This window comes from Sceloporus undulatus, chromosome 5, assembly GCF_019175285.1.
Source record: "Sceloporus undulatus isolate JIND9_A2432 ecotype Alabama chromosome 5, SceUnd_v1.1, whole genome shotgun sequence".
Lineage (NCBI taxonomy): Eukaryota > Metazoa > Chordata > Lepidosauria > Squamata > Phrynosomatidae > Sceloporus > Sceloporus undulatus.
In genome coordinates this window covers 177919781-177935970 of record NC_056526.1, presented here as the reverse complement: position 1 = coordinate 177935970, position 16190 = coordinate 177919781, and the positions used below count along the sequence as shown (strand labels likewise).

General features: G+C 39.8%; 2 protein-coding genes across 3 annotated transcripts in view; one reads left to right on the top strand and one right to left on the bottom strand.

The window, feature by feature from the left end:
- LOC121932011 (17-beta-hydroxysteroid dehydrogenase 13-like) overlaps positions 1–1845 on the bottom strand; it is a 15255-nt gene extending 13410 nt beyond the window's left edge. The window contains exon 1 of the mRNA XM_042470249.1: positions 1600–1845. Coding sequence (XP_042326183.1) covers positions 1600–1845 — 246 coding nt within the window. The remainder of the gene's footprint in view (positions 1–1599) is intronic.
- Positions 1846–6902: 5057 nt separating this feature from the next.
- LOC121932012 (estradiol 17-beta-dehydrogenase 11-like) lies at positions 6903–15486 on the top strand. Of its 2 annotated transcripts, XM_042470250.1 has the most exons (4): positions 6909–7167; positions 12008–12115; positions 13198–13329; positions 14534–15472. In XM_042470250.1, the coding sequence occupies exons 1-4, from the start codon at positions 6958–6960 to the stop codon at positions 14819–14821; spliced, it is 738 nt and encodes a 245-aa protein (XP_042326184.1). In that variant the 5' UTR covers positions 6909–6957; the 3' UTR covers positions 14822–15472. The 2 variants fall into 2 exon arrangements, with proteins under 2 accessions (XP_042326185.1, XP_042326184.1); XM_042470251.1 differs by lacking the exon at positions 13198–13329 and having other exon boundaries at positions 6903–7167; positions 14534–15486.
- The last annotated feature ends 704 nt before the right edge of the window (positions 15487–16190 follow it).

The window sequence follows — 16190 nt, the reverse complement described above, 5'->3', positions numbered from 1 at the left end:
AATAGAAGCATACAACAGCAACAAATGTATAAACAAGCAAGTGAAAATCTGTAGCCTTTTCCTGGTACTACATAACTGGCCAGTTTAACTTTAGCACTCCCTGAAAGCATAGAAAAAAGCAATATAATTCCTACTCATGAAAGGACTTGTTTAGAAGATTCTAGGGATGGACAAAAATGCTTTGGGGATTTGATTCAATCAGTGATGCTGTGGGGTACTTTTAAACTTTTTAAACCACCTCCTCTCTGTGGAGACTATCACACAAGGCTTTTGCTATGCAACACATTTTTAAAACACAGAGAAACACGTTGGTATTGGAGCAATCTTTATCACACCTCCACTTGAATACTGATATGTAGTACCGCCTCATATGGTACAGTGGTATCTGCACTGCCCCATGTCTGCTTCCTCCCCATTTTTGCCCTATTTAGGACATGCCTATCAGTCTGATGGAGGAGGAGGAGAGATTTGGCAGGAGAGAGGCAGGAACACATGAGATCAGGAATAGAAAGGGCAGAGGGAAGAGAAATCAGGAAGCAAAGGGATGGGAGGAAAAGAGACTGGGCAGCAGAGGCAAGAGAGATTGGGCAGGAGAGAGGCAGAGAGAAGAGAGAGCAGGCAGCAGAGGGGTGGAGTAGTGATAAAAAAGTGAACAGATGGGAATGCACAGGACCGGTATGACAGCATCTGATAAGGTTCAACCATAGATGCTACTATCCTGCTTTAATTCCACACGTCTAGTGATGATCTTCTGTCTAGATATTATCTCCATTACTTCACTTCAAAGTGTGGTAGTCAACAGCAGAGAGGAGGAATAAATGAGATTTTATTTAACTAAAGAGAGCAGAATGTTGCCTTGTCTTCTCCCCAGTGGATATTATCCCCTTAAAAAACACCACCACCAATGTAAGAACGGGGAGACTAAATGGACAAAGGATGATGAAGAAGGAAAGGAAGGGTAAGAAAAGAAAATGTTGGTGAATAAGCAATGAAGAGAAAGAGCTGTGGAAGATGAAAGATGAAATAAAAATAATAAGAAGAAAGAGTTACATAATGTACTTGGAAATAATGAGTTGGAGTATTGAAGGTATGTATATTGAGTCAGTGTGGCATAGTGGTTTGAGTGTTGGACTCTGTAGACTAGGGCTTGATCCCCACTCAGCCACAAAATGCAATGGGTGACCTTGGCTAGTCCCATGCTCTGAGCCTCAAGGGGAGGCAATGGCAAACTTCCTTTGAACAAATCTTGTCAAGAAGACACCAGTATAGATTTGTCTTAGGGTCGCCATATGGAAATGATTGAAGGCACACAGCAACAATAACAATGTATGAGTATGTTAATATTCATTGTATTTGTGTCCTTTCAGTCAATAAATTAATTTAATTAATTAATTAAACAACTCACCTCCATAAATACAATGTTAATGCTGCTTCCAACATGCAGAAAGCTTGAAAAAGTTACTTCCTTGGGCTATAGTCCCCAGAATCCAAATAGCTAGTGAATGCACTATGGACAAACAGCACCACAGAATGCTTGCCCATCACCTTCAGCTGTCACTGCTACTCCCGTTTGAATCTAAAATAGCAACAGCAACCTACCTTATTGATATCCCAAAGGACCAGTGTGCTTTGACGTTTGGCAAACTCATAAGCTGTTGCTCTACCAAGTCCATGCCCAGCACCAGTGATGAGAACAATTTCTCCACAAACAGATTTCCTTCTCTTGGGAATGAAGAGTGTCACCAGAGCCTCCAACCATGAATAAATACATATGATAGTATTCTTGAGGATTGTCAGTACGATAGGCAATACTGTGCCTTCCTCAGGAATTCTACACTGGAGCATTCTGTACTGTGACTGTCTTGTTGTACATCTGGCAGCAAACACTCTTTGCTAAGCAGAGGGAACCAATCTTATTAAAATTTTCCTCTGTGAAAGAGAAAGGTCATTCTTGTATTTCAATTATAAGGAGGTATTGCTACATGGCATGGCATGGGTGGCACTGTAACTTTCAGCGTGATAAAATCTTATAAGATAAAAAGGTGCTGCAATAGTTTCAGGGTGTTTGTGAAAATGTGCATGTGTCATGTATACAGGTTGCATCTCCCATATCCAAAATGCTTTGCAAGAAGTGTTTTTTATTTTGGATTTTTTTTGAGTATTTGCATATACAAAATGAGATATCTTGGAGATGGGACTCAAGTTTAAACTTGAAATTCATTTATGTTTTCTACACATCTTACACACATAGCCTGAAAGTAATTTTAAGCATAATATTTTAAAATAATTTTGTGCATAAAATAAGAGTTTTTGTACATGGTACCATCATAAAGCAAAGGTGTGACTATCCTAGCCAGCCATGAAAAAAGTTTTGGATTTTGGAATTCCAAGTAAGGGAGACTCAACCTTTACTGCAATGATTTGCAAAGTTGCAGTGCATCCTCAACACTAGTTAGAGAATCACTGAGGAGAAGACAAGAAGGCTTTCTGCTCTTTTTTAGATAAACAAACTTACATTTATTCTTCCTCTGAGCTGTTGATTCACTTTGAAATGAAGTAGGGGAGAGGGTTGGGGATTTTTGAATTTTTAATGCATTTGTCTTTTAATTGTACGTTATTTTACTTTTATAATCCACTTGGATTCCCTGAGATTAAGCGAGATATTGTTGTTGTTGGAGATAAATAGGACAATTTGGGAAACACACTTTAAAAGTGGTGGCTGTTCCAATACCTCCTAATTCTTGAGAATCCCAAAGTGTGCTGTGTGTTAAATCCCAGCCATAAAATGTATGTCACATATAGGTAGGATAAATTCACAACTTCACTAACAGGAAGTTCCTTGGCAAAGCCTAGAACAAGGCTTCTTCTATTTCAGGGGTGGGGATCTTGTAGCCATCTAGTTGGTCCCCTTTGCTGTTTCCCTTGGAGAAATGTGCCCCACACTATTGGGGTGAATCTTGGGAGATTATCACATGTCATTTTTTACTCGATACGGGCACGGGCTGGGCATGGGCTTGAACAGGTGAAAACGGGTGTTATCACACACAAAAATGCTGCCGGGTGACTACTACCCTTCCTCCAGCATCACTTAGCTGGCTGATTTGGAAGGATGGAAAGCTTCCATCCTTCAAAATCAGTTGGCTAAGTGTGGCTGGGAGACAGGTGGTAGTGTTATGCCCAAGTTTGTAAGGGCAAACCTGTTTAAGCTGAGATCGTATGGTGGAAATCTTCTCCGTGAACTTACCCAAGCAGGTCTAATACAGACATTGAGACACCTTAATTGGATTTAAACACTATGCATGTAACATTTATTAAGACATTAAAACAGTACAGACATTAAGTATCAAGAGAGCTCTCTCACTCACACACTCACACATATACTCATGCACACACAAGTGGCCCTTGCTGAAGTCGGTGATCAGTCATCCTCACAAGGCTGTGGGAGCCCCTGGTGCCACGGTTTCAGGAGACACCTTTGGTTTGGAAAAGTCTCTCTTTTTAAGGATTCACCACATCCTCCATCCTTCTGTCTTTACGTTAGGACCTCTTCCTTTGATGCTGACCAACACTTTAGATCGAACAGTTCTTTGCAGTTTCTTCCTTATCAGTCTTTGCTCATGCATTCTGTCATCTATCCAGGCTGTTCTTAAAGTCCTGGATATCTTCTTCTTAACTGATAAGCAGCTACATCCAAGGTTTTGGACAGAGGTTAACAAATCATGGATTATCATAGTCAGGCCATCTCTCTCTAAAAATAGCTGCCAGTGGCAAGCCATGTGAATAGGTGGTAAAAGCATTCCATATTATCAAGAATACCTGGGCTGAGATTGATCTATGAGCAGCGAGAGTGAATCTAGGAGAGGTTCCAAGCTTTGAGGCTACTGTTTCAGGTTCAGTATTGATTCTCCGCTCCCACAAGACTTGGTTTTTGCTTATGGGCCCTCAGCCTATTTATGTACCACAGTAGCATTTGCACAGCCACACCGAACTCAGCTGTTAAAGAGAAAATAGTTGAGTGTGTTGTCATGATGGCCTGCCCCAGCAGCTTTAGATGGATGTTTGAAAAGCATATATGAAAAAATAGAGTGTGATTATAAGCATTTAAGAGGATGCTCATTTAGAGCTAATAATGCTACTGGAAACCAAGTGGTGACTTTTTCTTTATTTGTTTCATTAGACAGATTTGCTATACATCCTTGCTAAGACTAGTCTTGAGAGTAAGCAACCATTTTAATACATTCTAAATAAGGACAAGCAAATGCCATTTTGCTTTCCAAACTTCAACTTTTCTGCTGGTAAGAAACTTTATCTTTTCTATGAATAAAGCATTTATGTTAAGCCCAGTGCCTTCAAAACCATCCTTTGTGTTTCCCTCCTAGTTGTAATTTTGGTAGCTGATGGGAAAATGAGGGCAATCCATTTAAAAGGGACCTCTTCTAATATCATAAATGGAACTATGTTAAATCTCAGGTTGCACCAGCTGCCTTTCTCCAGTCACCAAATATTGCTGCTATCATTTACCCTTTCCTCATGAGCACAGATGTATCCTGGGGCCCAGTAACCATTAAATATCTTATGTCTCAACACTACCACACATTTCCTTATTAAGAGGATATTGTGTAAAGTAGTGAATGAAAGACTTGGTTTCCTGTGTTTTGTTAGTCCATATATACCGGGAGAGAGCTATAGTAACTCTCCTGATACATCACATACATCTTTATTTCTAGTACAGTACACACCTCTTTTCCTTTAGGGAGTTGGACCTCTGGGTTTTGGAGTCCGTGGCACAAAAAAGGAGCCACAAAAGTGGCTCTGTTCTGCACCGTGAAAAGGGCACCATAGCCACAGTGCCGCAGCTTTTCCACACTCCTTTGGTGCTGCATCATGTAAACACAACGTCAGAGGAGCGCAGTGATGCCACTCACTGTGTGATTCAGCGAGAGGCGTCACGCTGGCCTAGGGGCAGAATCAGGGTGTCTGTCATGCAGATGCCATTCCCCAACTCTGCCCCTAGGCCAGCCAAAGATGCCAATCTATACAGCCCCTAAATGGGAGGAGAGGAAAGAGGAGCAGAATCTTACCCTTCTCAGTAAGCTCAGGCAAAAGCAAACTGCTGCAGCCTCTCCTAGCTTGTCTGTTTTTCATCTTTAATAACTTTTGTCATATTATCCATGGGTCCTGGTTTTCATTTGTAAAACAGTATAATAATAATAAACCTTGGGGAGAGGTGAGTAAGTTGAAGTTGCCAAACTTGGTACAAAGGTACATAATTTCTTACTATCTCTCCCCAAAGCTTAAGGCAGGATACAACATGGATTAAAACGCATAAAATCTTCTAAACACTGTAAAAGCACTGTTAAAATATTGTTAAAACACATAAACCTAATACACATTAAAATTATTCAGCATAAAATATATTAATTTAAAATTCATAGTTTAAAATCAACTGTAGCCTGACTGGAAAAGATAGGTCTTTAATACTCTTTTAAATTGAGACAGCATATTTAGCTGTCAAATCTCTGCTGGCAGATCCTTCTATAGTCTAGGGGCAGCTGATGAAAAGTCCTCTGGATGACAGTTGCCAATGTAGTCCTGACCAGTTGAAGTAAATATCCCCCAGAGGAACTGAGTGTACAGGATGGATGATATTGGAGGAGGCGATCCCACAGGTAACCCGAACCCAAACCATTTAGGGTTTGAAAAGTAATAACCCACACTTTGTACTTTGCCTGGAAACTGACTGGCAGTCAGTGGAGTAGTTTTAACATATGTGTGATATGCTCACTCTTGGATGTACCCGTAATCACTCTAGCTGCCGTGTTTTGAACTCATTGAAGTTTCTGATCTTGGTACAAAAGTACATAATTCTATGCTCCTACCTGCAAAATGGATAAACACAGTATGAGAAAATTTAAGGGCGATGCATCTGGCATTCCAGATACTTTTATAAAGAAGCCCAAATAGCGTCTACTCCCACCTGGCATCATATATCTCCATTCAACATATCAGCAGTAGGGCTGAGTGTGCTGCATCATGTTGGATATCATACACTGAGCCATAGATAACAGCAAGAAAAGAATAAAGCCAGCCCACACAACTCCTGACCCACAGAATTGTAGGTCCCACTTGGAATTTTTAGCAGACACATTGGTTTTACTATTTCATAAATGAGAGTGGAGAAACTGTGGTCTGTAGACACATGCCCCTATGTTGTTGTTGTTGTTTGGACCTCCCAAGCTTCCTGATTCTTCCCAAAGCCCCTTAATCCCCACCACATAAATGTTTTGGGAGTAAAAAAACAAATCTATCAAATGGTAAATTGCTTCTCATGGGGCGATGGTTTGCCTTTAAACCCTTATTACTAAAGCCTTACAAACCAGTTAAAAATCACCAAAAGTATGAACCAGACTTTCAGACTTTTTCTCCTTTCTCCTCAAACTATATTCCACCTTTGTAGCAGAATGAAGAACCAAGATGGGTTACCTATGGCCATGTTACAGCCCCAAACTTTTCCTGAAAAATAGATATCTTACAGTTGTTCTGATTCAATGTACAAAACAAATAGTATGATAGAAAATACAAAGATCAATTATTGCTCAATTTTCTACATAGCAATGGAAACTGGTTAGAGCAGCCAAAAATTAATCACAACCCCCAACCAGTCAACATTACAGCTCTTGCCTCTTGCTTAGAGCAAACTGATAAAAAGAAGGTGGGAAAATTACTGTTGTTGAGCAATACTGCATATTACCAAATCACAGAAGCAGTCTCTTGAAACATGCCAAACCTTGTGTAGAAAATGAAGGTGTTATTCTCTATTCATGCATTTTGGACTTTGTCCAAGTTTCATGACTATGTGGTAGACACACAACCCCCTAGTCTCTGATCTCTGATAAATGAATAACAATATACAAACAGCAGAAAATTGCTCACACTATCAAAAAGCAGTAGAAGAAAATGCATGTTTTGCTTGAGATCCCATTGTTTTTCCTTATTGTCCTCTATTCCTATTTGGAGGCCTTTGTCAAGCTTTTCATTTCTGCCAAGAAAAAATCTATTGCTGGAGAACTTGTCCTCATCACTGGATCAGGCCATGGACTTGGGAGAGCCACAGCTTATGAATTTGCAAAGCATCAGTGCGAGTTAGTTCTTTGGGATATCAACAAGGTAGGAAAGGTGCATCAGTGGATGCAGTTCTAAATTTGTTCTGGACTGTGATCCTCTTTGGAAGAGCTTTGTCCTGAAAAGCATCCTATATATTTTTCAAATATGGTAATATAAGAATTAACACTGCAAACTAAAAAATAGCACTCTTGCAGTCCTGTAATGCTTGTTGTTCTTGTTAATATTCTTCTTGCCAACTCTGACTTATGGTGACCTTATCAGAGGGTTCTCTTGGCAATATTTATTCAGAGATGGTTTGCCATTGCCTTCCTCTGAGGCCAAGAGAGTGGGACTTGCTCAGGGTCATCCAGTGGGTTTCCATGACTGAGTAGGGATTCAGACTCTTATCCCAAAGCTGTAATCCAGGACTGAAGCTACTTCACCATCCTGGCCACCTCATTCCAATTTAAACTCTACATAAGCTCATATGACTAGACAAGGGGAAACCAGATTCGCTATGGTTAACCATTTGCCCTCTCACAGTGAGATTTTGTCACATGCATCAGACTTGCAAACTAAGCCTATATTTTCCTTCCAATAACCAGTCATAAAATAAAGAATGCTGATGCCTGATAAGTAGCCTAGGAAAATTACATACTTTGACAAAAGGACATTTTGAGCACTTCTACTGACAAGTGATCAACATACTGTCCAGTTTTACTCCAACTATAGCAATATAAAGCAAAGAGATTATGTTGTTGTTGTTGTTGTTGTTGTTGTTGTTGTGACCCTCCAAGTAGTTTCTGACTTATGGCAACCCTAAAGCCATATTGTGGGCTTTTCTTGGCAAGGTTTGTTCAGAGCAAGTTTGCCATTGCCTTCCTCTGAGGCTAAGATAGTGTGACTTGCCCATGGCCAGCCAGTGGGTTTCCATGGCTGAGCTGGGATTTGAACCCTGGTCTCCAGAGTCATAGTCCAACACTCAAACCACTACATCATGTTGGCTCCAAATAATATCTGGCTTCTGAAAAGGTAAACCTTGCAGCAGCAGAAGGCAGCTTGGTGCCCTAGGGTTTTAGAAGTACAAGTCCCCTCAGTCTCAGCCATCAAGTGTTTAAGAAAGTAGTTCAGTAGTTATGTGGAGCTGTAGTCCTAGTTCAACATTAAAACCATTACCCCACATTGGGTTACCATGCTGGCTCATTATTATTAGCATGAGACTAACAGAGAAAGACATTGTAGCATAAGCTTTTGTAGACTTGGGAGCTTATTGCACCACCACCAGGGCCCAACTTACCTCTTCCAAATTTGGCTCAAATTCAGAAGTTTGGCTGATTTTATCACACAGACCTTTCTCTCAAAATGGCTTATCATTGCCTCCAGTGCTGAATTCGGACCCTGTAAGTCATTTCGGCAGCTATTTTTCCAAATTGGAAGCCTGGAGAAGAAGGTTAAGAGGTGATATGATAGCCCTGTTTAAGTATTTGAAGGGGTGTCATATTGAGGATGGAGCAAGTCCCCCCCCCCGCTGCTGAAGAGAATAGGACACGGAGCAATGGATACAAACTGTAGAAAAAGAGATTCCACCTAAAAATTAGGAGGAACGTCCTGACAGTGAGAGCTGTTTGACGGAGGAGCACATCCCCTCAGAGTGTGGTGGAGTCTCCTTCTTTGGAGGTTTTAAAACAAAGGCTGGATGGCCATCTGTTGGGGATGCTTTGATTTTGAGTTCCTGCATGGCAGGGGCTTGGACTGGATGGCCCTTGTGGCCTCTTCCAACTTGATGATGATGATAGAAGAGAGAGGAGGAAAAGATAGAGAGAAATGGAGGAGTAGGGAGAATCAAGAAGACTGATGTGTAATATGAAGGTAGGTATTTGGGTGAGAGAAAACAATTGTGATGAAACAGACTGAAACAGTGTAGTTTGGTGTTAGCTTCCACTATTTTTTGTTCCAGTCCCACTCACTGCTGGTCCGTGACCCTCAGAAGGTTTCTTATGTGTTTTCTCAAACCCTAGGCCAAAAGGTTTCTCAAAGAAGAGAACCAGCATAGCATAGTGGTTTGAGTGTTGGACTACTACTCTGGAGACCGGGGTTCAATTCCCCACTCAGCCAGGAAAACCATTGGGTGACTTTGAGCATGTCACATGCTCTCAGCCTCAGGGTAGGGCAATGGCAAACCTCCTCTGAACAAACCTTGCCAAGAAAACCCTATGATTTATTCACCTTAGGGTTTCCATAAGTTGGAAATGACTTGAAGGCACACAACAACAACAACAACAACAACAACAACAACAACAAGAGAAATGATACCAACAGTCCTAGATCATGTGTGTCCATGGTCTCAAGTTCAGGGTATAGTTTGGCACATATTCCTATGGCTGTGAATGGGGAAGCCATGGAAAATGGGTGTGTGCTTTTCAGTATTCTGCATTACAGACTGTTTTTGTTTCTGAGGAATTCTTAAGCATTTATGTGGAACTGGTTGTCTCTATCTGTTAATCTTCCAGTGTTTCAGACTTTGATGCGAGTGTAATATTTTACAACCTATTTTGTTATTAATCTTTCACCTTGTTTTGATCTTTCTCCAATTTGTGTCTCCTACTTTCTCCTTCTCTGTTTCTCAGTTCTCTTACAAAAACATATGTCTAGAATTTGGAAAGTTACTTTTTGGGTCTACACATCCCAGAATTCATTACTATTTTTTTCTTAAACACTAACATCTATCCTGAAGAATTTTGAAGAAAATAACCATTAGCCGTGCTAGTTCATGGCAGAAAAATCAGTATCTAGCCAAAAGAGTTTCCAGAGATGTAGCAAAAACAGCAAAGAGTCTTGTGACCTTTTAAAGAATAATTAATTTCTATGTGGCATTCACTTATTTGTTCCCTAAAAAACCAAAAAACTTATGTGTTAATCTTTAACATGCCTCAAGACTTCTAACCCAAGACGAAGCTTGTTTACATTTTATAACTTTCTTGGTTGGTCTTTAATTGTTTTAAGGGTTTTGATTCCTTCTTCTAATGAACCAGCACAGCTGCAAATACTTTAAAAAGAACTGGACAAAAAAGCTCAGTAGCACTGTAAACCAGCCTCCTTGGTATCTTCATTTTGTACTGGTGAAGTCTTACATTTGAGAAGACATTGAAGAAAATTATGCTCACCTTCTAGCATTGACGGCTAGATTTTTTTGAGAAAAAAATGAATAAAATAGTGTAACTACTTTGGTACTAATAGTGATATTAGCTGATCAGGGTTAACAGATACATATCTGTAGTGTATATTGAAATCATTTTCAGTCCCCCCCCCCCACAGCTCCCAGCAAATGTTTTGTCCAAGATGGATCACAGAAACATCTTGTGTGTTCTGGAGAAAACTGTAGAGTCTTTAGGTTCTTTTAGGGGAAATCCAAATGAGAATCACTTTTCACCCTCTGTTTCACTTGTATTTGAAAAGTTATTTACTCATGCCCTATGAGGAATGCCTTAGGGAGCTGGGGATGTTTGGCTTGAGAAGAGAAGGTTAAGAAGTGATATGATAGCCCTGTTTAAATACTTGAAGGGATGTCATACTGAGGAGGGAACAGGCTTGTTTTTTGCTGCTCCAGAGGACAGGACCCGGACCAGTGGATGCAAACTGAAGGAAAAGAGATTCCACCTCAACATTAGGAGGAACTTCCTGACAGTAAAGATGGAAGTGGAACACATTCCCTTGGAGTGTAGTGGAGTCTCCTTCCTTAGAGGTCTTTAAAAAGAGGCTTGATGGCCATCTGTCGGGTATGCTTTGATTGACAGTTCCTGCATGGCAGGGGGTTGGACTGGATACCCCTTGTGGTGTCTTCAACTCTATGATTCTATGTCCATGACACTTCAAGTCACTTGTGGCAATTCTGGCTGGGGGCATTCTGGGAGTTATAGTCCCAAAAGTAACTATTCCCAGGTTTGCATTTGTTAATATGTTTGGGACTGTAAATCCTGCCTGTGCTACTTGTTCCACTGAAGCAATGTCCTTGATTTTTATGGTGCTTTTCACTGTTTCCCTGCATTGCTCTCTAGGATTGGTAGTTCTTGAATGGATCTGTCAGAATGAGAATTACAAATCTTTCTGTGCCTCAGACTACAAGTCATAGTTTAACTGTTTAACTACACAAACTTACTTGTATATAACATTACAAAGTTACAGCAGTTTGATATTGTTTTCACTGTCGCAGATCTCTCATATGGAACCCTGGGATTTGTAGTTTGGTGACTGACTTGGAATTCTCTGCTAGGAAGTTCTATAGCACTTCCCTTAACTACACCTCTGGAGAGTTCTGATTATGCCTCTAAACAACAATAGCTAAAGTATCAAACTATAGTCAAGATATACTATAGTTCAAGGATTTCCCTCTCCTATGCCGGTGTTTAATGCTTCCTGTTTATATATATATTTGTGTTTTAATTTGATCTTTTTAAAATTTATTAGTTTTTTGTAAGAATGTTTTTATTAGTAGTGTATATATAACACTGAGATATTTTGGTCAAAGACCGTAATTAAACTATGATGTAACCTTTTCTGCTCTAGAGCTGCTTCTGCCTAGTTCCAGAAGCTCTCATAAGGTCTAGAGAACAGGAGCACAATAGCAGTTCGCTAGATGTCCACAAGCAAATATCCTAAATCTACAAGTTAGCTTCAGTTTCTTTCTTCATGGTAATGGGGTTGACCACTGTGGCTCTCTGAATTCCACTACAACATTCCCTCCCCCATGTCTGAGTCATGGAAAGGCAGGATATCAATTACTGAAATAGAAAATATGTAAGATATACTGTTCATGTTGTGGATGCAGAGAAGAAATACGGTAGTTATTGCTGCTGTTATGATGCTGGTGATGATGATGACAAAAATGATTGCCTTCTGTGTGCAGCGTGGTGTTGAGGAAACGGCTGAAGAGTGCAGGAGACTGGGAGCCACAGCACATGCATTCGTCGTGGACTGTAGCAAGAAAGAGGACATCTACAAAGCTGCAGAGAAGGTGAGACTGAAATCGTGAAAGATTTTCCCAAAACATTGTTTAAAAAATTGTCTGTCTATCATTTCCATCCATCCATCCATCCATCCATCCATCCATCCTGCCTTTCTTTCAACATGGGACCCACAGTATCTCAGAACATGAATTAAAGCAAAGTTAATCTAAAAAGCCATGAATAATAAAAAAGTTATTTAAAAACATGATAAGCATGTATGCAAATGGATCTTGTACCACCATTGAGACTTGATAAGTATGATAAGTTTATCATTAAAAGTAGACCCCACTAAAATAAATAAAAGTAGACCCAATTAAAAGACTCATCTACAGTCACCAGGACAGTAGAAAGTAGGAAGACTGCATACCAAATGGTTAGACTACATCAAGGAGACCATGGATCTGAGTCTGCAGGACCTGAGCACAGCAGTTGAGGACAGGTGGGTTTGGAGGAGTCTGATTCATAGGGTCTCTGTGAGTCAAAGTTTAAGGTGGTTAACAATAACAACACAGGGGACAGAACTGAGCCAGAGTGTCAAAAAGGAATCCCCTAGCACCTCCGTTAAAATACGACAGCTTTCAGCATGACATGTATATGTTAATCTGAAAAAAAGCTGCCCTGATTGCCTAAGTGCAGATGGAGCAGGATATATTATTATTATTATTATTATTATTATTATTATTATTAGCCCTGCCAAATGGCTTTCTGCCATATTCCTGAAATGTATGTAACAGATTCTAGTACATCTAGACCTCCCTGATAGCCCTGCCTTCTTGGTCTATTTAATAGTCAACAGCGTATTCAATCTGAACAATAAAATGCAGGTAGAATTCAGAGACATGACTGTGTTAGTCTGGAATATTGGTATGCAAAGGGAACTTGTAGCACCTTTGAGACTAACTAGGGGAAAGAAGCCTAGGAAAGGTGAAATATATGAAAGCTTGTGTTACACAATTTCTTTTACTTAGTTAGTCTTGAAGGTGCTACAAAATCTCTTTGCATACTGAACAAAAAATAATAATTCCTGCTACAGTTATGATAAACTGTTCTGCAACCCATGTTCTTCGTTTCTTTTTTTTTTTAAAAAAAGGTCAAAGAAGAGATTGGCAATGTGAGCATTTTGATGAATAATGCGGGTGTGATAGCCCCAGCAGATGTGGTATCGACTGATGACCATGACATTCAGAAGATATTTGAAGTCAACATTCTTGCTCATTATTGGGTAATAATTGTTAAAGTGCCTATGTTGTTAATTAAGCACCTTTTTAAATCTGCAAGCACATGAACATTTGATGGGATGTATTGACTATCACTCCTGATACTAATTCAGTATCTTGATCTACTGAATAGCACAAGTTGAGCTGGAATGTTTCCATAAGCACTACAGGGTGGGTTCATTTTATGGAATAGGTTACTGTCAGCAGCTTTGACATTATAGTTCAGAAGGGTGAGCAAACTTTAATTTGAGCCCTCATGCACTCTTCTAAATACTTGTGTGTTAATTTAAACTTACAAACCATGGGAAGTTGAGTTAGGGTTTTTCCACACTGCATAATTATAGTAGATAATAACAACCATAACTTCCCATATTAACTACTATAGTTCCATCCTTTGAAATTCAGGGATACTTAGAATACTCTGTCAGAGAGCTCTAGTGCTGTAGTTCAAGGAAATGAACTAGAAAATTCTAAGTATCATAGAACTACAAGTCCTATAATTCATGCAATAAAAAATAAATAAATACCGTATATACTTGACTATACGTCAATCTCATGTACAAGTTGAGGGCAGATTTTGGGGCCCAAATTATGGATTTTGATATGACCCATGGATAAGTCAGGTAAAACATAGGGGCATGTAACAAAGGATCTAAAGGATGAAAGAAAGGAAAATGATGCCAAAGAACATACAAAAGTCCAATTGGAAAAACTGTGCTCACACTAAAGGCTTGATGGATGAGAGAATAGAAGGGGGCCAGTGCTTCCAAGACAGATCACGCTCTTGACTTTCATCTGGAGTTGGTTAATTTATTTTATAAGAGTCCAAGTACAGTACTTACATTGAACCATGGATAAGTCGACTTAGGTTTTTTGCGTCAATTTGTTGACTAAAATTTCTACACTTATACATGAGTATATACAGCACTTAGAATTGTCTAGTAACCTACAGAACTAGAGGTCTCTGGGAAAGAATTTGAGGTATCCCATGAATCTTAGAATTCCATAGGATGGAACCGTAGTAGTTAAAGTGATATCAAAATGCTATAATTGTGTCAAGTCCTTAGAATATTCTGTTTTATTTTATAGTATTTATATATTGCTTTTAGTCATCGTATGTTTATAATTTGTTATTTTAGTCAACTACTGTATAAGGAACAATTTCTTTCTGTGGAAAGTTAATTTCCTATACTTTTTGTTTACTTTCAGACAATAAAAGCATTCCTGCCTACAATGATGAGGAATAACTATGGACATGTTGTCACAGTGGCTTCTGCTGGAGGCCATTTAGTGGCTCCTTTTCTTGTGGCATATTGGTGTGTATGGCAGGGGTATCCCCCAGTCAGCAGAAAGGATGTCTTTTCCAGTCCAATACAGACTGAAAGGCATGCTGGGAAGGGCATAGGACAGGGAGGTGGGACTTTGGAGGTTGGCATGAGGAAGCCAGAAGCCAGGACAAAAGTAGCACTATGGCCATTTGGAAGAGCTGTGCAATAATGACTGTCCCCAACTTAATATGTTTATGTTTCCTAGACTAATGCGCTTATGGCCCCTTACGAGCCTGATGTGATAAAATCCATAGCCTCTTTCACATTACACAGTTATATTACCTTAACTGTGATAGTTCCATCCTAGGATTTGAAGTTTTGTGAAGAATTTAGATTTTTCTGCCAGAGAATTCTACTGCTTAGTTGTTGTTGTGTGTATTCAAGTCATTTTCAATTTACGGCAACCCCAGGGTGACCCTTGACATAGGGTTTTCTTGGCAAAATTTGTTCAGAAAGGATTTGCCTTTGGTTTCTCCTGAGGCTGAGAGAGTGTGACATGCCCAAGATCACCCAGTGGGTTTCCATGGCCAAGTAGTGATATGAACCCTGGTCTCCAGAGTCTTAGTCCAATGCACGAACCACTATCCCATGCTAGCTCTACTGCTTCATTGAAGTACAAACTGCACAATTCTCTAGGATGCAGCCGTGGCAGTTAAAGTGGCATCAGAGTATAACTGTGTAGTGTGAAAGAGACCTACAAAACCTCCTGAAGAGCTCCTGATGACTCTACATATTAGAATCCTAATTTTGCAATGCATGTCTGCTTCTAGTAGTTGGTCAGCAGTTACATGGCAAAAAGTACAGTGGTGCCTCGGGTTACGAAATTAATTCGTAACGCGGCCGCTTAAAGTCGTTGTGGATGGAAGGGGGTCACCATTTTTGTCTCTCACTTCATCAACAAATGTTTGAGCTGCTCTGATGTGCAGTACAAAATAGAAATGCTTGGCAAGGGTTGGTTCTTGCAAGTTTTGTAGGAAGCCATATGGATGTGATTAACAGAACCCAGACTTCATTTGAGGTCTATGACTGGCATTCAGAAGGAAACATGATATTAATTTCAATTGTGACTGAAGAATCATGAATCTTGCAGGCATAGAATGAAGATCACATAAGTGAAAAATATTCCTTTGTATTCATGGAATTAGTGGTCTGACCCATATGTATCTCAGTCCTGTTTCTAAACTATGAGGGTTGATCCGTCCTTGTCGCCTCATAACATTACAACCACACTATAATATAAGCAGTTCTTTTCTATGTTTTATTTGTACTGGACTTTACTACATCATTTAACACTTTAAGAGGAAAGCTTTGGAAATCCTTCCTTTCAGGGCATCTATGATATCATCTAGTATTCTATAATATCTTGCATTTTTCCTTAAAGAAGGGTTCAGAATCATTTAGCCCTCCAGATATCACTGGACTGGCAACTTTCAGCAATCTTAGCCAGAATGCCAGTGAGGAAGGCTACTAGGTGGAGTTTCAACAATAATTAGAGGGCTATATATTCCCATCGTGCTCTAAAAGGAATCAGATTAAGC

Bases quoted from the DNA above. Each gene is read 5' to 3' on its own strand.
- LOC121932012 (XM_042470250.1), top strand. From the start codon at position 6,958: ATGCATGTTTTGCTTGAGATCCCATTGTTTTTCCTTATTGTCCTCTAT. The intron at 7,168-12,007 runs GTAGGAAAGGTG...TTCTGTGTGCAG, and splicing joins TTCTTTGGGATATCAACAAG to CGTGGTGTTGAGGAAACGGC. The intron at 13,330-14,533 runs GTAATAATTGTT...GTTTACTTTCAG, and splicing joins ACATTCTTGCTCATTATTGG to ACAATAAAAGCATTCCTGCC.